At 47.2% G+C, this 22943-nt stretch overlaps 1 protein-coding gene across 1 annotated transcript; it reads left to right on the forward strand.

Annotated features, from left to right (window-relative positions):
* The first annotated feature begins 342 nt into the window (after nt 1-342).
* Nucleotides 343-19222, forward strand: PI16 (peptidase inhibitor 16). Its single transcript, XM_069073583.1, has 6 exons — nt 343-588; nt 10631-10852; nt 16106-16215; nt 16535-16623; nt 17484-17927; nt 18258-19222. The coding sequence occupies exons 1-6, from the start codon at nt 433-435 to the stop codon at nt 18353-18355; spliced, it is 1119 nt and encodes a 372-aa protein (XP_068929684.1). The 5' UTR covers nt 343-432; the 3' UTR covers nt 18356-19222.
* The last annotated feature ends 3721 nt before the right edge of the window (nt 19223-22943 follow it).

The following is a 22943-nucleotide window of genomic DNA, read 5'->3' on the forward strand; positions in this document are numbered from 1 at the left end:
CCTTCGTTTCATCACTTTTCTGAAGTTCGCTGTGCTGGGAGGACTCTTGTTGTCCACCAGGGCACCCACATCTAGGGTGGGACTTTGAAACTCAGAGCACTTAACCTGAACCTTCCCTCGCCTCCTCCACAGACCCCTCCCCCATCCCCAATCACAAAGAGGAGAAATTTTGCCAAGGATTCTGATGGGACGTTTAATGTTCATTAGGAGTGGACGAGGCTTTGGCCAGCTCCCAAAGGTCCACTCTTCCTCCCCCACCCCATTATGTGAGCTGGGCGGGGTGTGCTACAAGTGGAGGGGGCTCAGTTAAAGAGGAACCCCACATCAGTGATCCCAGCCAGGGTGGTGCTCATTCGGGGAGGGAGGGACTTGAGAGTCTTTTAAATCCAGCTGCCAGACCCCTGGACTTGCTAGAGCTAGAGAGAGGGCAGGATGCAGAGCTCCCGCTGCCTCCCAGCTGTGTTCCTCCTCTTCACAGCTGCCCAGATGAGCTGTAGCCTAAAAGATGAAGAGAAGCAGACAGTGGTAGAACTTCACAACCTATACCGATCCCAGGTCTCCCCACCTGCGACCAACATGAAGAATATGGTAAGCTGAGGGAGAACCCTGACCCACTTAGAATGCAGAGCTCCCAACGCTCCCCAAACCTGGGAGGAGACTAATGAGGGTGTGTGCTGTTCTCCCTGGAGGGACTGGGCCACAAGGTGCTGTCACATTGCTTGCCTTCTCGGTGGGTATGGGAGGATGTGGGATGGAGGGACAGAATTTGGAACTCAAAATTTAAAAAGAAAAGAATGCGAAAAATAAATAAATAGAAATGTTTAAAAAAAACCCAAACCAAAACAAAACCTAGGTTCCTGCCTCAGCTCTGTTACTTATTAGCTGTGTGACCTTGAGTAAGTTATTTAACTTCACCGGGCCTGAATTTCCAGCTGTAGAGTGGGGATAAGACTGTTTGGCTTTGTCTACCTCACAGATAGAAACTGGAGTCAGGAAGACCTGAGTTCAAACTTGGCCTCGGGCACTTACTAACTGTATGACGCTGGGCAAGTTTGTTGGGAGGATCAAGCTCTTACTTTAGACACATGGACTCACTATTGCTTGGAGACTGTCTTAAAGGCAAATGACTGCAACTGAATATAAAGGCCTGTGACTCAAGCAAATTGTCCGTGTTCTCTGCAGCCCAAGGTCATGCAGGAGCCTGGCTGATCCCGGGTCCCTTCTGGCCACTAATCTGAAAAGTAACTTCTCCTTTCTGGGCCTCATCCTCATCTGTAAAATGAAAGTCATAATAATCTCTGAGTCACCTCTCAGGATCATGAATCAGAAAGAGAACACACACCACTATACAACACCACAAACACTATACAACAGCCACTTTGGGTGCTGCTGAGTATTAGGGTCTTTGATGAGTTTGTGAACACAGAGGGTGATAGAGACAGGCAGTCCCCCACCTCCATTCCCAATGGAGTAGAACAAACTTGGACTGAGTCAAGAAAACTGGGTTCCAGTGTTAGTTCTGCTAGGGACATGATATGTGATCTTGGATAATTCTCCGGACCTAAGTTGCTTCACTTTTAGAATAACAACTAAATATTCCCTAAGATCATTTCCTGCTCTGACGTTCTTTGGTTCTCTGGACTTCAGTTTCCTCTTCTGTCAGAAGGATCATATAGTGGTCCACTTCCCATGTCCCACCTTACAGGCCTGTTGTAGAACTGTGATTTGTTATGGTCCTCTCTTTGATAGATTGTGGATGGGGAGGGTGTTGGAACCATGGGCATACTGGGCAGAAGAACCGAATCTATAGGGCTAAAAATATTGGAGAAACCTCTGTCAGGCTTCAGTGAAGCCAGTGCATTCCTGGAACAAAGATCTCTGAGACTGGGGGACTTTCTGGATGATGGGCCCTAGACTAAGAGTGAAGCTGAAGTGGGTGGGGGTTGCACAGTGGTCCAGGACTGGGATCCCCAGACAGGACCAGGACCAAAGCAGGACTGGGATTGTCAGGGATGGGGTCGGAATAGGATCAGATACTGGCATAGATTTGGGACCAAGTCAAGGATCACTGGGCCATAATCAGAGGCTCTGGAAGTAGAGGGGACCTAGGTACCATTTAGTCTAACTCCTTTGTTTTACAGATGAGGAAATTGAAGCCCAGGAAGGTTAAGTAACTGATTTAAGTAGTAAGCCGCTGAGCCGGAATGGTGCTGGGGAAGGTCCAACTTGAACCAGGATGAGGTTGGAGCCCTGCTAGGATAAACATGGCTCTAGGGTGGAGTGGCATCTTCCTAGGCTGTAAGTGAGCTACAAGAATTGTGTTCTAAACCACCCTATGCCACACCACACTTATGTGGTTTGATGTGGACTTGCTGGAAAAGGCAAACCTAGGCACTTAAGCCAGAAATGCAAAGTCACCAACATTTTTAGGCACAGATGGGCAATAATCACTGTATGTCACCCTTTCCATTCTGTACCTTCTCTCTCACCTACTATCCCTTAAAGCAATCCCAGGGCTGCTGGGAGGACCCTTTGGCTCTGTCCAACTGTGGGGCTAGCTTGGGAATGGGCAGGGTGGGGTGGAGGTGGGAGGTGGGGAGAGGAGATCTCACCTGGCATCAGACCTGGTTGTGGTTTCAACCTCCTCCCTCCAGGATGGTAACCATAGACATTAGGACCGGAAGAGACCTTGGGGCTGAGAGCTCTGTGAGGAAGGATGGACTGAGGCTTGGCTATAATCTAGGATAGAATCTTGCCAACTTTCCCCTATTTCCTGAAGCCAACCTGTTTTCGGCCCTAAAGACTGAGGGAGAGCTGTTCTTTCATTCACAAATAAAGATAAGAAGGCAAAGGTGAGGGAAGTTTCTCTCCTAGTCTGTAAACTAAGGGAACATGAGGGTGAGTTTGAAGGCCTCGTGATCACAGCAGAAAACAAGTGCTAGAGGAAGCGCTAAAGAATCCATATTCCTCCTGATGCAGGGAGGCACTCTTTGGGCATTTAAAGCTGTCTTCTAAGAGATAGTGGAAAATTCACTGGCTCTGTAGTCTGTGGGCTTGGGTTCAAATCCTCCCTTTCATTCATTACCTGTGTGATGTTGGACAAATTGCTAAACCTCTCTGGGTCTCTGTTTCCTCTAATATAAGATGTGAGGGATGGTCTAGATGATCTCTCGGGTCCCTTGGTTGCTAAAATCAATACACACTATTTTTCTTCACATATTCCCATGCAGAGACTCTCCTCCATGCCTGGAATGCACTCCCTCATTTCTATATCTTGGAAAATTAAACTTCTCTGAAGACTGAACTCTCAAGTGCTACCCTTTTTCACAAGGCCTATCCTGATGCTCTGCCCCTTCCCCTCCCTGCTCACCATCCCACTGTTAGTTGTTCAGTCATGCCTGACTCTCTGTGTCCCCATTTGGGGTTTTCTTGGCAGTACTGGAGTGGTTTGCCATCTCCTTCTCCAGTTCATTTTACAGATGAGGAAACTGAGGCAAACAGGGTAGAGTGATTTGCCCAGGGTCACACAGCTAGGGAGTATCTGAGGCCAGATTTGAACTCAAGAAGATGAGTCTTCCTGACTTCAGGACCAGTACTCTATCCACTGAGCCACCTAGCTGGCCTCTGTGGTTAGTACCCTCTCAATTAAAAAAAAAACACTTGGTAATTTTTATATTTGCATTATTTGTATATATTTTGTATTGACTTATCTGTGCACATGTTTCTCCTGGTAGAGTGGAAGCTTCTTGAGTGGAGGGAACATTTCATTTTTGTCTTTTAATTGCCAGTGCTAAATTCGGTGCCTAGCACATAGCCAGCATTTAATAAATGATTAATTATCAGAGAGTAAGAGCACCGGCTCCAGTGTCAGGATGACCTGGGGATCAAATCTGGGCTCAGATACTTAGCACCACACCCAAAAATAACTGGCTGTGTAACCTTGAGCAAGTTACTTAACCCCAATTGCTTAAAAAAAAAAGATTAATTAATTGATTAATAGGAGGTAAGTACAAAAAAATGGAGGTGGCTCAGTGGCTAGAGGGCCGGACCTGGAGTTAGGGAAGTTCATCTTCCTGAGTTCAAATCTGGCATCAGACACTTACTAGCTGTGTGATCCTGGACAAGTCACCTAACCCTGTTTGCCTCAGTTACCACATCTGTAAAATGAGCTGGAGAACAAAATGGCAAACCATTCCAATATCTTTGCCAAGAAAATCCCAAATGGGGTCACGAAAAGTAGGACATTTACTGAAAAACTACCAAAAAATGGAAGCCAAAATCCTCATTCCCTGAACAGATTTCTCGCCCCACAATCCAAATTGAACTGTGTGCTAGGTTTAAGAAACAGACAGGTCACCAGCAGCCAGGGCCAGCCCCGGGGCAAAGACAGGAAGACCGGGAAGTTCGGTCTTCCCTCCTTCCCTCCTACCTCTTTCAGTTCCGACTTTGTCCTCTGGATCCCTGCTCCTGCTCCTAACCCAAAGTCACCCCCTCCCCCATGCTATGCCCAATGGGCTTGGAATATCTGAATAAAGGTAAAACATACATGTGTAAGACAGATATTATTGGTTTAGTCTAGGGAAGGTGTTTCCCCCGGGAGAATGAAAGCTTATTGAGTGAAGGAACCATTACATATTTCTCTTTTAACTCACTAGGCACTTAAAAGTAGTCACTTAATAAACACTTGTTTAATTGAATTGCATGCTGCTTAAGTCCTTGCTCCCATCAATCTGTTCTTATTCAGCTGAATTGGAGGAGAAAGGACCCAGGTTTGTACCTCCACCCAGATCAGCTACTGGCTACCTGGGGTGGGGGGTGGGAGGTATCTGGTGTTGGAGAGAGGGGAGGTTGGGCAGTTACTTTCCCTCTCTTTCCCTCAGTCTTCTCATCTATTAAGATAAGGATGTTAATGGTGTTTGCACCAATGACCTTCTAAGGTTGTTGTGACAATCAAAAAGATCATATTTGGGAAAGATCCTGTCAATGGCAAATGATTTTTAAGATCTGATTAAGAAGGAATAAGGCATTAGAGCTCCCAGGGTACTTTGCATTTTATTTTTTATTAATTTAAACAAATACACAGTAAGAAAAGAAAAAGAAAAATATTATAAACAAATAAAAAAGAAGAAAAAAGTATTACCATGTATACTGCAGAATGTGAGAGGAACTCAAAATATGCAGTAATAAATTTCCATTTCAAGAAAGCCTATATAGGGGCAGTTAGGTGGTACAGTGAATAGAGCACCAGCCCTGGAGTCAGGAGGACTTGAGTTCAAATGTGGCCTTAACACTTACTAGCTGTGTGACCTTGGGCAAGTCACTTAACCCCCATTGGCCTGCCTTCCACCTCAAAAAAAAAAAAGAAAGAAAACCTATATAATAAATACTACACGTTGTGTTCAGACCTGTCCAACTTTTCTTTGCTTCCTTGTAAGGAAGCAAAACTTCCTTTGTTTTCTTCTGTGTACTTTGCATTTTAATAAAGGACTCAGGGAAAGCCAAATGTCTCAACTCTCAAAGGAATGACTGTAACGGTGGGATCTCAGGCCGAGGGGACAAGCATTTGGCAGAGAGTGGATGCCATCCCCTAGAGCCCCATCTTCCTTTGTCTGCCCTCTTCTCAGAGGGTTCCAGCTGAGCCCTGGAAGTCCATCTGACTCTCCAGCTGCTTGGTCAGTGGCCAGAGCAGCAGGACATGGCTGCATAAGGGTGGGGCTGAGGATGAGGAGCCAGGCGAACCCTTGTCCAGGTCCAGCAGGCCAAGCCAAAGGATCGTGGAGCGTAATTGGATCCAGTTTCCCCCGAGCTCTGGGCCAGGAGGGCTGGCTAATTCCTTCACTGGCTCCATTTCTCTCTTCCTTGAATCCGGCCACTCCCTGACCCGCTGCAGTCATTCTGGCCTCTTCAAGTTTCTCCCTCTGGCCTTAACACACAATGGATTTATGAACATGTGATCCAAAGCCTAATCAGCCTCCCCCCAAACCTTGAAAGAAACCATTGTTGTGAAGTGCAAATGGCTCAGGATTTAGAATCGGGGGACCTTGAATCCCATTCTACATATTACCTTGTATAACCTTGGGCAAATCTCTTCTCCCTTATGGGACTCATTCAGTTTTCTCTTCTGTAAAATTAGGGTTTGGACTAAGGCCCATTCCAGTTTAAAAGTCTATGATCCTGTATTCCTAGATTCCCTATTCCCACCCCTTCCCCCACCTACTGTTATGGTGCCTGAAATTCCACCATTAGGGAGTAATCCCTTTGGGTCCTTAAAGCTTTTCCATCTTCCCATGGCCCTAGGGGATTATCTGACATAGAACTGGGCTAGAGATTTGCAGGAGTAACATGAAATAAATTCTTGCAGGAATGAAGGAGAGTCTTGGAAAGGACCAGGATAGAAGGGGAGAAGAAACTGATGGGAGGTGGGAAAGTAGACACATAATTAAGTTGGCTTTTTGCTCTAAAATGGGGGTAGGGTAGATTGGGGAGGTGGGGAGAGGTACCCTGGTTACTCCCAGAGAATAAGGATGCTGAGGGATGTGTAATTAGTTATCATGTATGTCCACAAGGTGGTGTAGTGACTGCATATGGTTTACTACCCAAGAGAAAAAAATAATATCCCAAGAGCTTGGAGGTCTTAGAGATTCTGGGTGATTGTTGGTGAATCTGGGGGTGCTAGCAATCCTAGACCATGTGAACCTTCCAGTGAAAACCTACTAGAACCCCCGACGAACTCTCTGCGCACGACTGTGTTTGGGTCCAGGTGTGACCTCCATTGCTCAAGGACCAACCCAAGTTCACATCTAGTGTGGGGAGGGAAAATGGTATAGTCCAGTGGTTTGCAACCTTTCTGAGTTTGAAAACCCCTTTATAACACTGAAAAGTTTCACAATAGCGGTTACGCTATTAGCATCCATTGATTGAGAAAACACAAGACTACAAAAAGCTATTATGAATCCATAATTATGGATTAAATGAATTAGGATTTTATTCATCAAGATAGTACATTTGAAAAATGGTGATACATATATGTGTAAGACACATTTTATCGGTGGAGGGAACTCCCAGTGAGAAAACTCCATCTACCAAAAGGATCACAGGCTGAGAGCTGGGAGGGGATGTTCCAGGAGGGAACTGGTCTGCAATTTACCATCTTAGGGTCCCAAAGGTGTTAGGAATCAGAGGCAGTTCTTGAACCTAAGTCTTCTGGAGTGTGAGGGTGGCTCCCCATCTACTAACCCACAGGTGCCTCAGAAGGTTTAAATCCATAGATCTGCATAAGGATTCTCCTACCCCTTCAGATAACTCCCAGAGGTCCAAGGTCCACAGGTTGGAATCACTGACAGTAGAAAAAGTGCTACTCTGGGAATAGAAAGACCTGGCTGATTAAGACTGTAGGGAGCTGTGTGTCTTTCCCTTTGAGAGGCAGTATGGTCCTCTTTGAGAATGAAGGACAAACAGAACAAATGGTAGAGTGGGTGGGGCAGCCATCTGTTGTAGTGGATAGAGCACTGGGTCTGGAGTCTGGGAAGACTCATCTTCAAGAGTTCAAATCCAGCCTCAGTCACTCATTAGTTGTGTGACCCTGGGCAAGTCACTTAACCCAGTTTGCCTCAGTTTCCTCATCTGTAAAAATGAGTTGGAAAAGGACATGGTCAACCACCCCAATATCTTTGCTGAGAAAACCCCAAATGGGGTCGTGAAGAATTGGATATAACTGTAAGTGACTGAACAATAATAGCATGGTGGAATAGGTAGGGCACTGTATGTTGGGAAGACCTGAGCTCAAATCCTCCCTCATACACTTAACAGTTTTGTGCCATGGGACAAATCCCTTAACTTTTCTGAACATTGGGAGGAGGGATTTGACTCACTGGCCTCTAGGGTCCCTTCTAACTCTGAATCTATGAGCACTTTCTGAGCCCCATTAAGCCTCATTCACCTGTAAAGTGAGGGGTACTAGATGTTCTCTAGGGAGGCTTCTGGTTGTGCCACCTGAGACTGTGGCTGGGGCCCTTCTGAGGGCAGACAGCTGTGGTCATAGCAACCCTCATCCCTGGAGGGGAGGCCGTCCTAGCCTTAAGGCTAGGCAACAGGGAGGCTTCTCCCGAGCAGGATCAGGGTTCAGTGAATGTTCTGGGAAGAGGACCAGTTTTTCCAAATGGACAGCTCCCTGAAGTCTGGAGAGGCTGCCTCAGAGCTGCAGTCTCTCCCATGTGCCAGGTGCTTCAGGGAGCACCAAGGGGGGGCCACACAATGTCTTCCCTCAAGGAGTTAGTGGGGGAGATAAGACCCCCTTCCTCTACATGAAAAGATAACTATGATGGGGCAGCACACATGTGCTGAGAACTGGTGGGTCACTAGGGGCTGGAGCGACCCCGGGGCCCTTCATGGCAGAAGTGGGATTGCAATTCGATGGTTTGCCAAGCATTTATTAAGTCTGCTGCATCAGAATACTTCACTAGGCATTGGAGCAGATAAAAAGCTTCAGACTGGACACCATTCCTGCTCTCAAGGAAGTTCGGTCTAGATGTAGTAAATAACTCACACTATAATTTACAAAGCCTTAACATCCCATAGGTGGCAAACGACAGGGAAGATCTGAACTCATGTCCCTCTGACTGCAGAGCCATGGTCCTTTTTACTATACAGTGTACTGTACTCTATAGGACTTGGCCATGAAGGGCTTTACATGCCAAAATGTGCATTTTTTCTAACAGAAAGAAAGTGAATTCTGGGGTTTTCTCAGTACTTGATTTATTGTAATCATAGGGAGCTCATGCTTGCCTTCATGTTTCTTGTGACAGCCTCAGTTGGCAGGTGCCAACAGACTTGGAGAGGTTTCCCCATCTTGGCCTTCATTTCTTTATTTGTGAAAGAAAGAACAGCTTTCCCACAGCTTTGAGGGGGCCTGGAGCCAAGCTGGCCTCAGGCAATGGGGGAAAGCTGGACCAGCTCTGCCCTGGGCCACAGCCAAGCCCTCAAACCATCCTTCCCATAGAACCCAGCCCATTAACCTATGAACTCTTTTCTAGCCTTACAAACGGTGCTAGGAGGTGTGGTGGATACAGTGCTAGACTTAGAATGAGGAAGACTCATCTTCCTGAGTTCAAATCCAGCCTCAGACACTACCTAGCTGTGTGACCCTAGGCAAGTCACTTAATCCTGTTTGCCTCAGTCTCCTCATCTGTAAAATGAGCTGGAGAAGGAAATGGCAAACCACTCTAGTATCTCTGCCAAGAAAACTCCAAATGGGATCAGAAAGAGTTGGACACGACTGGACAACAACAAATCTTTACAAAGTCTATCAAAAAAGGTATCCTGCCTCTGTTAAATACTAACTGGTATAATACAAAACTTTTGTATTATACCATAGGTGACGCAGTGTTTAGAAGGCTGGACCTGGATTCGGGAAGACCTGAGTTCAAATCCTGCCTCAGATACTCCCCAACTGTGTGACCCTGGGCAAGTCACTTAATCTCTGCTTTATAATTTAGGCTGCTGCTTGCCTCAATTTCCTCATCTGTAAAATGAGTTGGGGAAGAAATGGCAAACGAACCCAGTATCTTTGCCAAGAGAACTCCAAATGGAGTTATGAAGAATCAGAAATAACTAAAATAAGTGAATTATAACAACAAAAAATGGTGATAATCACAACACCCATCTCCCAGGTTTGTTGGGAGGATAAAATGAGGTTTAGTTCTTTCCTAGCTAAAGGTCCAGCATACTTTTCATGATTTTATGTTAAATTATGTAAGCCTGGGTAGCACAGAGTCCTGAACTAAAACTTATGTATGAGAGTATCACACACACCACATTATCACACAGCCCTGAACTACTTTCTGAAATACTTACTGCTGAAGGAAATTTAAGGTATGGGGATAGGGTGAGGGTTAGAGAGACATTTTCTGAAAAGGTCAAGAGAAGTTTAAATTTACTGAAACATACATTCTCCCTCTGTTTCCAGATTGTTTTTAGCCTTAAGATTGACATATATTATATTTGTTAGACAAGGTTATCCCTAGACTATAAGCTGAATTCCTAAAATGAGGTCTCTTTGAAAGAAAAAATAGAAAGGTATCCAATGAAAATGAACACCCTTTTGTGGGTCACACTGATTTTATAAAAGACAGACTTGGGAGGGACAAAGTATGGCTTTTGTTTAGACCAATACAGCAATATAGACCAAAGTCAGCTGGGGGCCATTCATTAATTAATTCAACAAACATTTATTAAGTACCTACTATGTACAGAGAGCACTGTGCTAGGCAGGCACTGGGAGAGATGTAGTCTACTGGGGGGACAAGACGCACACCCAGCTAACCGTAGTACCTCTTCTGGACCATGGCATTGGTAATGTGCTGGTGAGTGGAATGATCCCTACCTACTCAAAGAGAAATACTGGTCATACAATATCTACCTCCTGCCTAGTGTCATCCACCTTTACAAAGTGCTTGGAGTCTTTCATTTAATTCTCACGACAGCCAGAGAGGTAGCAGGGCAGAGATTATTGTCCCCATTTTACAGATGAGGAAACCAAGACCTAGAGAGAGCAAGTGACCTGGGCCCAGCTCCCCCCAACACTAGATCTAGTGCTTCTCCCTTCTTTCCCTAATCCTATCCTCCCTTTCAGAAATGGGATGAGGATCTGGCTGCCTTTGCCAAAGCCTACGCCAGCAAGTGCGTGTGGGGTCACAATAAGGATCGAGGACGCCGGGGAGAGAACCTCTTCGCCATCACGGAGGGGGAGATGGATTTGCAGCTGGCCGTGGAGCAGTGGTACAATGAACATGAACACTACAACCTCAGCAATGCCACCTGTGCGGAAGGACAGATGTGTGGCCACTACACCCAGGTAGGCTGGGGATAGGAGCAGGGCCAGGCCAGGCCCAAGGACTCTCCAGCTTCCTATCCTGCCTCCCCAACCTTACCCAGCTCACTACCCTGAGGTCTTTCAATCCAACAGTTAACCCCATCCTTACCTCTTAAAGGAAATGTAGATCATGAAGTAGAGACCAGGACCACAGAATCCTAGGAAAAGACAGGGCCCCAGGCCCAAGCCATCCCATAGGCTGCTTGGTGACGCAATGGATAGAGCACTTCCCGAGTTCAAATTTGGCCTTGGACACTTAGTAGCTGTGTGATCCTGGGCAAGTCACTTAACCCTGTTTGCCTCCATTTCCTCATCTGTAAAATGATGTGGAGAAGGAAATGCCAAACCCTTCCAGTATCTTTGCTAAGAAAACCCCAAAGAGGGCCATGGAGAGTCAGACAGGACTAAAAGAAGGACTGAACAACAGCAAGCCATCCCCGACATATAGGTGATCGTTCATTCTTTATTATTGTTGTTATAATTATTGATGGTTATACTGAATTAGCCCCATAAGTAGCTTTACTTTTTGGATTGCTGAAGCTAATCCTTTTTTCTTCCTTTTTTTTCTAATTTATTTATTTATTTTTATTTTTCAACATTCACTTCTATAAATTTTAAATTTTTCCTCCTCCCTCCCAATGACAACATGCAATCTGACATGGGCTCTACACATACATTCCTATTAAACACATTTTCACATTAGTCATGTTACAAAGAAGAAATACAACAAATGGGAGAGACATTCTCCCATTTCTTTTTGTAAGAAAACAAAGCAAAAAAGAAAACAGTCTGTGGAGCTTTACTCTTTTAAGTACTTTTTAAACTTTCTTTTTGTGTTAATTATTTAGGATGTAAATTATTTCTAAAATGTGTTTTTAGAAATGTATATACTTCCCTGCTTCTTCGGCAGAGGATAGAACACGGACAGATGGACCACAGATCTGAACCAGGACTGTGATGCTTATGTCTCTTCTAATGTTGAACATTCCATGGTGTCTGACATACACAAGTTGGGTAAACAGGAGAGTGTCATCCAGGGTATGGCTGTCCCTGACTTGGTGACACAGATTCATCACTGTCCAGCCCTTCACTGGTCTCTATGCCTGAGAACTCAGGTAACCTACGGCTCAGGTCCAATTCTCAGGGAACACCAGGGAACTAGACTCTCCAGACCTACAGAGCTCTAACACAATGAGATCTCACCTAATTCTTTCATTTGCTCTCTCTCCAATCAAGAAAATCACTCTTGAATCAAAGAACAGGAGCTGGTTTAGCAAATCAGCCCAGAAACTTTGGTTCTCCCTTATCTGTTGCCTTCAGGAAGCTTCAGAGTAGGGGGAGGGGCTGATGCCTCATGAAGACCATAAGAAGCAGCTTCTGCTTCTTACTCCCACCTCCCTGATTGTAGTTACACTAGATGACTTGGGGTCGTCATTAGGAACATCATTTATAGTGCTGTGCTGTCTGATACAGCAATGCAGAAGGCCCTGGGCCCCGACCCTACGCCGTGCATGGTCTGTGTTTGTAGTTCTGAAGGGAGCCCCTCTTGACATCAGCTGACACTTTGTGCTACCATCAAAATGCCTGCGTCTAGGAGCTCTTCTCCAGCTTTCTAATCTGTCATGGACTTGTGAACTTAGTCACCAGGCTTGTTAGAATTTTATGGAAAGCCAAAGTCAATAGGCTCTAAGGAAAGGCTTGCTTACCAATAAGATGCATGAGTGGGGCATCTATGCCGCTCAGAAGTCTTCCCATACACTCCACCTCCCATTTCTGCTTCTTAGTTGAGGCTTCTGGGAATCTGTCCTCCAGATAAGTGGGGCATGGACTTAACTATTTTTATTCTTTATAGAAGGTTATTCCCAAGCTTCCTGGCTTCATCCATTCCTATATTCTTTACAGTCAGGAAAATCCCAGGGGATTTGATAAACCCTTCTTTCCCCATGGGGTCCCAGATGAGGGCCTGCCAATATCCTAGAGAGTGTGGGGTCTGAACCACTGCCCTGATTCAGATATATGACCCAGCTAGTTGTGTTCTGGTTTTGTCAGGGGTTTGGGAGACTTTATTATTTCTTCCTCCTTGTTCCCTGGGGTCAAGAATAAAGGGTATTTGGGGCAGCTGGGTAGCGCAGTGAATAGAGCACCGGCCTCAGAGTCAGAAGGACCTGAGTTCAAATCCAGCCTCAGACATTTAACACAAAACTAGTCGTGTGACCTTGGGCAAGTCACTTAACCCCAATTGCCCTATTGTTCCACCCTCTCCAAGAAGCAAAAAAAAAAAGAATAAGGGTTATTTGTCAGGAGAAGAAAGTCAGGAAGGAGTACATCTCCAGAGAACTATGGTGAAATGTGGGGAGAAGAATCCTCTCCTGAGTTGTATTAGGCCGATTTTCCTGAGAGGAGGATGTCAAGATCTAATATGCAGCCAGGCTAAGAAAAGATTACCCAAGCTTGTTAAAATTGTTAGAAAGCAAGAGTACTTAGGCTCTGAGAGAAAGACTGCCTACAGAGTACTTGAGCTTTGTGACAGCTGTCTCTGCCACTCAGAGATCTCCCTTTCTCCCTTCTGGCCTCAACAACTCTGGATTGTTGGGGAAAAGCTCAAGAAGTTCCAAACTAAACTGGAGTAGTCACCCCATCCAGGGGACCCTCAACACACAGGGAGTTGTTTTTTTTTTTTTAAGCAATCAGGGTTAAGTAACTTGCTTAAGGTTATACAGCCAGTTATTTCTGGGTGTGGTGCTAAGTATCTGAGCCCAGATTTGATCCCCAGGTCATCCCCGACACTGGAGACAGTGCTCTTACTCACTGAGCCAGCTGGCTGCCCCTAAGCAATTGGGGTTAAGTAACTTGCTCAAGGTTACACAGCCAGGTGTTTCTGGGTGGGTGCTAAGTGTCTGAGCCCGGATTCGATTCCCCAGGTCATCCCAACACTGGAGCCAGTGCTCTTACTCGCTGTGCTACCTGGCCACCTGTAATGTAATGCCAAGGAAAGGCAACTTCCCAAGGTTCAGAATACCAGCATAGGTGCTCTCCATTTTATTCAGTGACCAACCAAGAACAGAGAAGATTAAAACATGACATCATTCAAAATACAGCATTTACTAAGTGTGATTAAATAATCTCCAAGTACTACCCCACCCCAGGACCTTGCATTCATTCAATCAATTACAAAGTCCCTGTTCTAAATACTACTCCACCCCTAGGCTATACCTTCATTTGGTCCACCACAAAACCCCTCTTCTCAAATGGAGATTAGTTTCCAAACATAGGTAAAGTACCTTCATTTGTCAATCACAGAGCACAAAAAGGTCAAAAGTTCCCCACCCCTGGATCACAATTGAATCTACCCCAGAGTTACATCAAGTTTAAACACAGCACTTAATACCCAAATGGAGGTCTTTTCTTCATCTTGACATGAGGCAAGTTCTCAGCAATCTTAGTTCCTGGGGAGACAAGGCTTAGCAAGGCCATAAGATACATTGCCAGTCCCTTCATGAATTTATCCTCTGTCTGTAGAACAGTCCTAGAACCCCTGAAAACATTAGCAAAGCCCTCTCCCAGGATTTCTGTAAACATACAACAAGAAAATCCTTCTTCAGGGCTTCTGAACCAACAGAAAGGCTCCCAGACCCCTGCAACAACAGCACTGTCCTTCACCAGTGGACAGCATTCACTCTGTCTGCAGGACAGTCTCCAGACCCCTGCAACAACAGCACTGTCCTTCACCAGTGGACAGTATTCATTCTGTCTGCAGGACAGTCTCCAGACCCCTGCAACAACAGCACTGTCCCTCACCAGTGGACAGTATTCACTCTCTGTCTGCAGGACAGTCTCAGGGCTTCTTAACCAAATGCCAGGTTCCAGGACTTCTTCAACAACAGGACTGTCTTTCACCAGTGGACAAATCTGGCAAAAGAACATCAAAACAGACAGACAAAGTACCAGCAAAACAGCCATGTCTCCTCAGTCCTTGGCAGCTCAGGGGGCAGGTCTCAAAAGTCCAGGGCAATTCAAAGTGGCCACCAGCAATTCTCTTAGTCTCTCTCTCTCTCCACGAGGTTCTGCTTCCAAAAAAAAAGTTTCTTCCGCCTCTCTCCTGTCTCTCCAAATCTACGTCACCAGCTCCTCCCAGTTCAGGACTTTCTTTTCACTTCAAAAAGTCCATCCCACAGGTGGGATTAACAAGCTCTGGGTTTTAACACAATCAATTTGAAAACCAAGCCAATACAGGGGAATCTTTAATTGCCATTACTATCACACCACCCCACACAGGGAGTTTTAAGACTCTACCTCCAGACTGTGAGGCCATTTCTCATCACCTCTAGGGGATGCCTAAGTCTGGGTCAGGCTCCAGGACACCAGGAAGGCCATCAGCCCAGAAGGCCTGAGTCTAACAGTAGAGATCTGTCCTTTTCAAAAAGTCATAAGTCAAGCTATCACCTCTTAACCCCTTACAATGAATGACCTAAAAAGTTTTCAAATGGTTTCCAATCTGACACTGGAGACTTCACAGGAAAGAGGAAAAAAAGAGAATGGTTTTGGGTTAGGGTATTGACACCTCCTCTTGCCCTTCGTCCTGCCCCACCCCTCAAACGGCTGTCACTGAGCCTAAAATTCCAGTTACAAATTCAGCGCTTTGGCTTAGAGTTTTTGTTCCCCTGAAATGAAAATCTTCCCCCCACTCTTCCCCTACCACACCTTCCTCCTTCCCACATCACGGGTGCTACAGTGGTATTAACACTGTAGTCATCATTGCCATGAGCCAGGACTCAGCTTTGAACTGGGAAGAGGAGAGACCTTGCTTTGATTAGAAGGAAGTGCCATAGACTAAAGTCACTGAGCTCAGTGGATAGAGCTGTGGGCCTGGAGTCAGGAAGACCTGAGCTCAAATCCAACCTCAGATACTGGCAGTATGACTCTGGGCAAGTCATTTAACCTGTTTGCCTTAATCCACTGGAGAAGAAAACGGCTAACCACTCCAGTGTCTTTGCCAAGAAAACTCCAGGGACAGTGTGGTTCACAGGTCCACATAGAGTCGGACATGCCTGAAGGATCGAACAACGTGGCCTCCCATGGGGATCATGCACATTTCCAGGTTATAAGGTGGGTGGTCTCTAGGCAATTGGTCTTGTCTCCAGGTTGATCCCCAGGTTGATTCCTTGGGTTTTCGGGCTTCTAGACTCTTGTCTGCTCTTGCCAGAGAGAAAGGCCTTTTGTTCTGGCTTCTTTCAGGTGGTCTGGGCAAAGACGGAGAGGATTGGCTGCGGATCTCAGTTCTGTGAGAAGCTTGAGGGAGTGATGGAAACTAATATTCATGTGCTGGTCTGCAACTATGAACCCCCGTGAGTGCCCATCAGAACCTGTGGAAGGGAGGGAGCGGAAGGACTGAGAAGAGGGAGAGGGAAACAGTCCAACATGACCAAGGTTGCAGGGGAAAATGAATTTGCTCAAGGTCACAAAGCTTAGCTTAGCCAAGTCTTACACGTAAGCTTAGCTTACCCAAGTATCTCGACTCTCAGACAAGAATTTTTCCCACTTTCCCAGGCTGTCTCTTGGAATGGTTGGGAGGTGGGGGTGGGAAGGAGGGAGAAGAGAATTAATTAGGCTTCCCTTTTCCATCTCCTCCTCCTTTTCCTCCTCTTCCTTCTCCTCTTCTTTCAGAGGAAACGTGAAGGGCCAGAAACCCTACATGGAGGGGCCACAGTGTTCCCAATGCCAGGAGGGCTACGAGTGTAAGAACCAACTCTGTCGTAAGTAGTAGTGGGGCTGGAGGGAAAGTGAAGGCCTGGGGCGGAGGTGCCTTCTGTCAGTCAGTTAGGGAGCATTTAGAGAACACTTCTGGGTGCTGTCCAGTAGGCCTGGTCCCAGCAGGGGACTCTAGACTAACAAAAGAGCAGCTCCCTTCCACTTCACACCAAGGGGATACCTCAGATAAAAATGAAGGCCTGATGGACCCTGTGCCCTTGGCCTGGAAGCTCACAATGGGGTGAAAGGCAGAGGGGATAAGAGACCTTGAGGTGGCTGGGGATGAAGAGGTCCTGGCTTTGGTCAGAGAGGGGAAGGTAGAAAGGTGGAAATATGAGTGGCGAGGGGAGAAGAAAGGGGGTGGTGGTGTGTCCTGGGGAACAGGGAGATTGTTGATGCACAGCAGTCAGGGCTGAGATCCAGAACTGTCACAGAAGCACAGAATTGAAGTTGGAAGGAAGGTCTGTGGCAAGCAGGCCAACCCATATACAAAAGGAGTCCCTACTATAATACACTCACATACCCACTAGCCTCCAATGGAAGTCCCCTAAGCAGAGGGATCCCCCCCCTGCCTCCAGGCAGCCCATCCACTTCTGGACAGATCTAATGGAATTTCCTCCTGACATCAAGCCTTAATTGTCCTCTGTGCAACTTTCCTGGTTCTCAAACAGAACATGATGTCTATTCTCTTTTCCTCATAAATACTTGGGAGACATCCATCTTATAAATATTCCCAGTTCTTTCAATTAGTCCTCACATGCACATCCTTCTAATACCTGATGCATTACATCTTAGCTGGAGCAGATAAAGAATCGAGGACCCCATAGACTGGCACTAATGCCCAGCCCTGTCTATCTCTTGTCAGAACCAATCATAGGCCCAGAAGAGGCTGGGGTCTCACCCTCTTTACCAACTGCGGTCCCGACCTCTATGGCAACTGAGACCTCACCCAACTTGGCGACTGAGGCCCCTACCTCTTTGGCTACCAAAGCCTCAACCTCCCTGAGTGAGGGGACCTCCCTCTCCCCTAGGCTAAGTATTGAAACCACCCTGAAATCATTAGAGACAGAGGCCAGCAAGACAGAGCCAGACAGAGGGGAGCCCACCCAGGATGGACCTCAAGAGTTGCTTCCTTCCTCCTCTAAGACTCTGGCTACCACTTCCTTGGCTAACGATGAGCTGGAAGAGGTCCCAGGCACCCCGTGGCCAATAGGGCACACCTCCAACAGTGCCCCCCCTGACCTCCCTCAAACTGGTGGGGCCAATGCCGTAGGTGGGCGCATGCTGGCCCTGCACTCCACTGTAGAAGGTAAGGCCCCCTGCTTCAGCCCTGCCTGGCTGCACGGCTATCCTCTTCTTTCTTATAGTCCTGTACCCATAGGCCGGATGTCAAGGAATGGTGGTGGGACATTCCTGACCCCCGATCCCAGCATGTGTATGTAGTCCAGCATGGAGCATGTGGTCAGCATGCCACGTAGGCACTCACAGCATCGTTTCCTTTGTTGTTGGCTCCCGGGGGCCTCCTACGTGTATCTCCTGGGGTTGACAGTATGTTTGGTGGAAGACAAATTGGGAAGTTGTGGGGACCCCAGGAAATCTGCTGGGGCTGAGCCTGAATCTCTCTCTTCTCTGGACACAGATGTTGCTGCTGGGCAAGCTGTGCTGAATGCCTCCACTCATTCTGAGGTTTCTCTCTTTGGGCTACTCGGCTGCCTAATCCTAAAATACTTCTTCTGAAGGCATCATCCTTCACACAACCCCATGCCCACGCTATAGTCTATACTATGCAGACGAAAGGCCTTGTATTCCCCTGCAAGTAGAGCAGATGGATGGATGGAAGAATGGATGCCCAGATGTGGGCCTGGACACACCCTGGATCTACAACCAAAGAATTAGGAGTCCAGTCCAAGAGACCCACTGATACTCTCACACTGCCCCTCTCTCAGCTGTGCCCCTTCCTTGCACACATGCCCCTTTTGGAGGCTCCACAAGACCCCAATACCAGGGTATGCAGACCACGAAATAAGCAGATGCTCCAGACGTCATGTCCTTCACCCTGGGACACCCCTCAGCCTTAGTGGCAGGTCCAAGAGAAGTGCCATGTCACAGAGAGCTCTGGGGTGGCCGGCATGTCTATGGCTCTTCCTGCCCTTCGAGGCCCCCTTGTTAGGTTTGCCCAGACCCCTTCGCCCTCTTCATACCCTTCTCCAGGGGTGCTCGGAGAGGTGACTTTTGCTTGTCTAGCATGAAGACAGTATCCATCTGGTGGATGTTCTCCCTCATACCTGTTGAGGCAAGACACATGTCTGCCAAATCCAAGGGGAATGGAGAGCTGTAGGGCAGGGGGTAGGGATGGGGTTATTTGGGTCCATGAAGGTTTGGAGTCCTGGCTACGTATATAGTACTCATCCTGGTGACAGCCCCTAGGCCTGATTCTGCCCAGATACACATCTGGAGTGTGGTGGTGCTGTGAGATCTTTCACTCACCTTTTGGGGTGAGGATTATTCGAAGATGAAGGACAAGCTTCTCCCTGAGTCAGAGAAGTGACAGGGACTCAGGTGAAAGCAATATCAAAGTCCGGAATAAAGTTTGGTCTGAAATAACTTTCCCTGAATGAGTGGTAGGTGTTGAAAGGGTAGGGTATGGGTAGCAGGGTCAGGTATTGAACCAGAAGGGGAGGACTCAGGCATAGAAAAGCCATAATGCTTCCTTTGTCAAGTCCCAAGAAAAATTAAAGTAGCCCTCCCCCTCCTTCCCTCACACCATGCTACCCACATGGACCCATCACCACTCTACAAACCCTCATGTTCTCCATTAACCACGTCCCTTTTTTCCAGACATTCCACTTTATTTTCTCCCTATCAAACTTTATTCCCCTCAGGGCCTCTCTGTGGCTAGGTGGCAACGAGACAGAACTCTGGGCCTGGAATCAGGAAGATGTGTTCAAATCTGGCCTTAGAAATTTACTAGCCGTGTGACCCTGGGCGAGTCTCTGAACTCATTTGCCTGTTTTCTGTAAGATGTGGACAATAGCATCTGTCTCCCAGCGTTGTTGTGATCTATATGTAAGGTACTTAGCACAGTGCCTGACACACAGTAGGCACCCAGTGCTTGCTTTCTCCACCCCCCCACCCCATTCCCTCCGTTTCCTCCTGATCCTCCCATTCCCTCCAGAAACCTTGGCCATACTCCCCAGGCCTGGAGCTGGGAGAGGAGCAGCACTAAAAAGCCCAAGTGAGCCCAAACATCCTGAGGCCTTACATTCCTATCACTAGTCATCGTTGTTACCGGCCTAGTCTCCAAAAAGCCTGCTAAAATGCATGCCACCTGGAAGGGGGAGGGCGGGGCCACAGATCAGTTCATCAATTTGACTAATAACTAGCAGAGAATAGAAACTTGAGAAACAGCGTCACTACATTTCTTTCGGGGGAGAGGGAAGGGTAAGTAAGCACTGTTCCTTTCCCACCTTCCCCCAGAGATGAGTAGGCAGGGAATACTGTAGAATAAGACACAGCGAGGTCAGAGGATGAGGTGAGCCTGCAGTGATGTGACTGCATGGTGGGCTTCTCTTCTGGCTTGGCACAGACATGTGCACCCTCCCCTTCTTGGAGGTTCCAGGACTACTCTATACTCACCCTCAGCCTTGGAGCCAAAGATGATGCAGTGAGGCAAGGACTAAGTGTGGTCACTCCTCTAGCTGGGCCTGCCCTGAGGAGTACCTCTGGAACCTGGGTAGGGACAGGCTCTTGAACACTGGCAGATGGCCAGGAAAAGACCTCAGATATGCCAGGATGGCCCCTCACCTGGGGCAATTGGGAAGACCACAACTCAGCCAAGTTGGGCTTTCGGGGCAGCGGGAGACAACAGGGATAGAATGGAGCTATCATGGTATAAGCAAACCGTGGGCCTGGGACTTGGAGACCTGTATTCTTCCTGATCATACTTCACAGTGTGCCTTGGCACACAACGGCTGCTTCACAAACGCTGATGGCAATGTTGTTAGAAGAATGGCTGGCTGTCAGCTGAGCCGAGTGCTAATCCTGCCCTCCCTTTGGGTAAGTCTGATCTTCTGGGCCCTTTAAAGGTCCCTTCTAGTCCTGAACAGGAGGTTGCGGGGCAGAAGCCTCCTGGTGAAGATCTTGGCCATGCCTCTGTCACGCTCCCAGAATCACAGGATCTAACTGGTCAAGACCAATCCCTTCATTGTACAGTTAAGGCCCAGAGAGGCTGTCTTACCCAGGGTTACGTGTCTAGTGTGAGGTAGGATTAGAACTCAGGTCTTCTTGACTTCAGGTGCAGCACTCTATCCACACGCCCAACTGCCTCATGGCAATGGTGATAATATGACGACTGCATGGCTTGAGAAACCTTTCGTGTTGAAGGAAAAACTAAAGAAACAGTCTAAGTTTAAGAGTTTATTTCCATGGGGATTGACAGATGTTGTGGAATCAAGGCCAGGTAAACTTGGCCACTCACTTTCAAACAGAAACTATTGGTAGAAAGGGGGATTCAAAAGGGCCATCCCAAAAGTGCAAAAAATCAGTTCATTCCATCCAACTCCAGGCTGCTCCCAGAAGACCTTGGAAACAGACCCAAGATGGGCGATCAAGACTTGTAACAGGAACTGAAGGGCAGATCCATGGGCCCCTTTAGGTCACATCGTCCCCTCCCTGCCAGTGAGAAGCATGGCCTTCAAAACAGTGCAGGCACTCATGGTCTGAGGGCGAAAAAAGTGGCTGAGTTCCTCCTCCATTGCAAATGAGGCGCTTGGCTGCCTCTGTGGGTGGCTGAAGCTGCTGCTGGACAGTCACCCCATGGCCTCCTGCCCCACCCTGCCTTCAGATTTGCCCTCAAATTTTATTGGTACCTGCCTAGTGTGCACATAAGTCACATTCAGAGATGCTAAGTTACAGAGAAGGCTTAGCCTCCTTCACAGCTGACTTGCACATGGAATCAGCCTGGATTTGGAGATGATACACACCTCTTTCATTTTCCTGGCTTTAAAAACAAATGTCAAAGCCAGAGTAAGCTTTTCTCTTCAGAGGATTCACTAATGTGGTCAGGGACAGTATATCTCTCCCCTTCCCCCAGGGAAGCTAGGTAGTGCAGTGGACAAGAGAGCTGAGCCTGGAGTCAGGAGGACTTGAGTTCAAATCCAGCTTCAGACATTTATCGTCTGACCCTGGGCAAGTCACTTAACCTCAGTTTCCTCAACTGTAAAAAGGAGTTTGCTAGCACCTAGACCTTGTAGGGTGGTTATAGGGATCAAATGACATATTTATGAAGCACTCGGCACAGCAGCTGGCACACAGTAGGTGTTATATAAGTGATTATTCCATTTCTCCAGGGAGCCATGCAGCCTTTCATATCTTCACCCTAACCCCAGGGCCACCCTGATTCAAACTGAGATCTTCCTTGGGTTCCCCACCCAGCAGTATGACTATATTCAGGAATCCCATCCAAATGAAAGCACATCCAAATGCTGTCTGGAAGCATCCCGAGTGTTGACAAGCTCAGCTGGCCAGTGATGGGGAATCCAGGAACACTAAGGGACATCAGACGGGCCCTCTTCCCTAAGTCAATACCAGATGATGGCAGGGAGCAAGCAGGTTGAGCAAGCAATGTTTGAGAAGAGTCTGAGCAACAGTAAACATTTTTAAATATTCAGACCCTGCCTAGTATTTTCTTTTCATGGCTACTTAAAAAAAAAAATTCCAGGAAGCTGGAGGTACAAGTCTGGAAGGAGAGAAAGAACACTTGCATTGAACGGGATCTCTGCTCTCCCTTCCCCTAAGCCCCAGGATCAGATGGCCCTGCCCAGAAGGCCTCTCTCCATTCTCAGTACTGATACTTCCCCAGCATATTCTACTCCCAGGACTGCTGAGCCCTGGAAAGATCTTGTTCTTCTGTGACAAGGGCTCCGACAGGGTATGAACTGGAGGAATTTTCACATACCCCTTAAGCAGCCTTCACTCAGCAAATAGCAACTGCCTAATGTGTAATCCTTACTGGCAAAGACTGAAAAACCTCGGTGAGCCTGCTAACACCTCATACCAAAGGGAATGATGGGCTAAAGGGCTCCAGCTTGTGACAGGAAAGGGGGAAGATATGGCCCAGGAAGGTTCTGACTCAGCCAAGGTAAGGGGCCAGGACTGCAAAGGAGTTTCCCTTGCTCTATCATTATCTTACTGTCCCTACCCCAAAACAAATGGATCTGTAGCTAGTGAGATATTTCAGTTGTTTTCTTAGAAAAGGGACTTAATTATTATGCTACCCTTATGGAGCCTGAGACATTCACTCTAGGAGCAGTTATCAGAGACCCAG

The sequence above is a fragment of the Petaurus breviceps genome, unplaced genomic scaffold, assembly GCF_028583685.1.
Source record: "Petaurus breviceps papuanus isolate PSGF00001 unplaced genomic scaffold, PetGlider_PUasm1.0 90865, whole genome shotgun sequence".
Classification (NCBI taxonomy): Eukaryota; Metazoa; Chordata; class Mammalia; order Diprotodontia; family Petauridae; genus Petaurus; species Petaurus breviceps.

Coding starts and splice junctions, on each gene's coding strand:
- PI16 (XM_069073583.1), top strand. CDS start 433: ATGCAGAGCTCCCGCTGCCTCCCAGCTGTGTTCCTCCTCTTCACAGCT. Junction 16,216..16,534: donor GTCTGCAACTATGAACCCCC/GTGAGTGCCCAT, acceptor CTCTTCTTTCAG/AGGAAACGTGAAGGGCCAGA. Junction 17,928..18,257: donor CCTGCACTCCACTGTAGAAG/GTAAGGCCCCCT, acceptor CTCTGGACACAG/ATGTTGCTGCTGGGCAAGCT.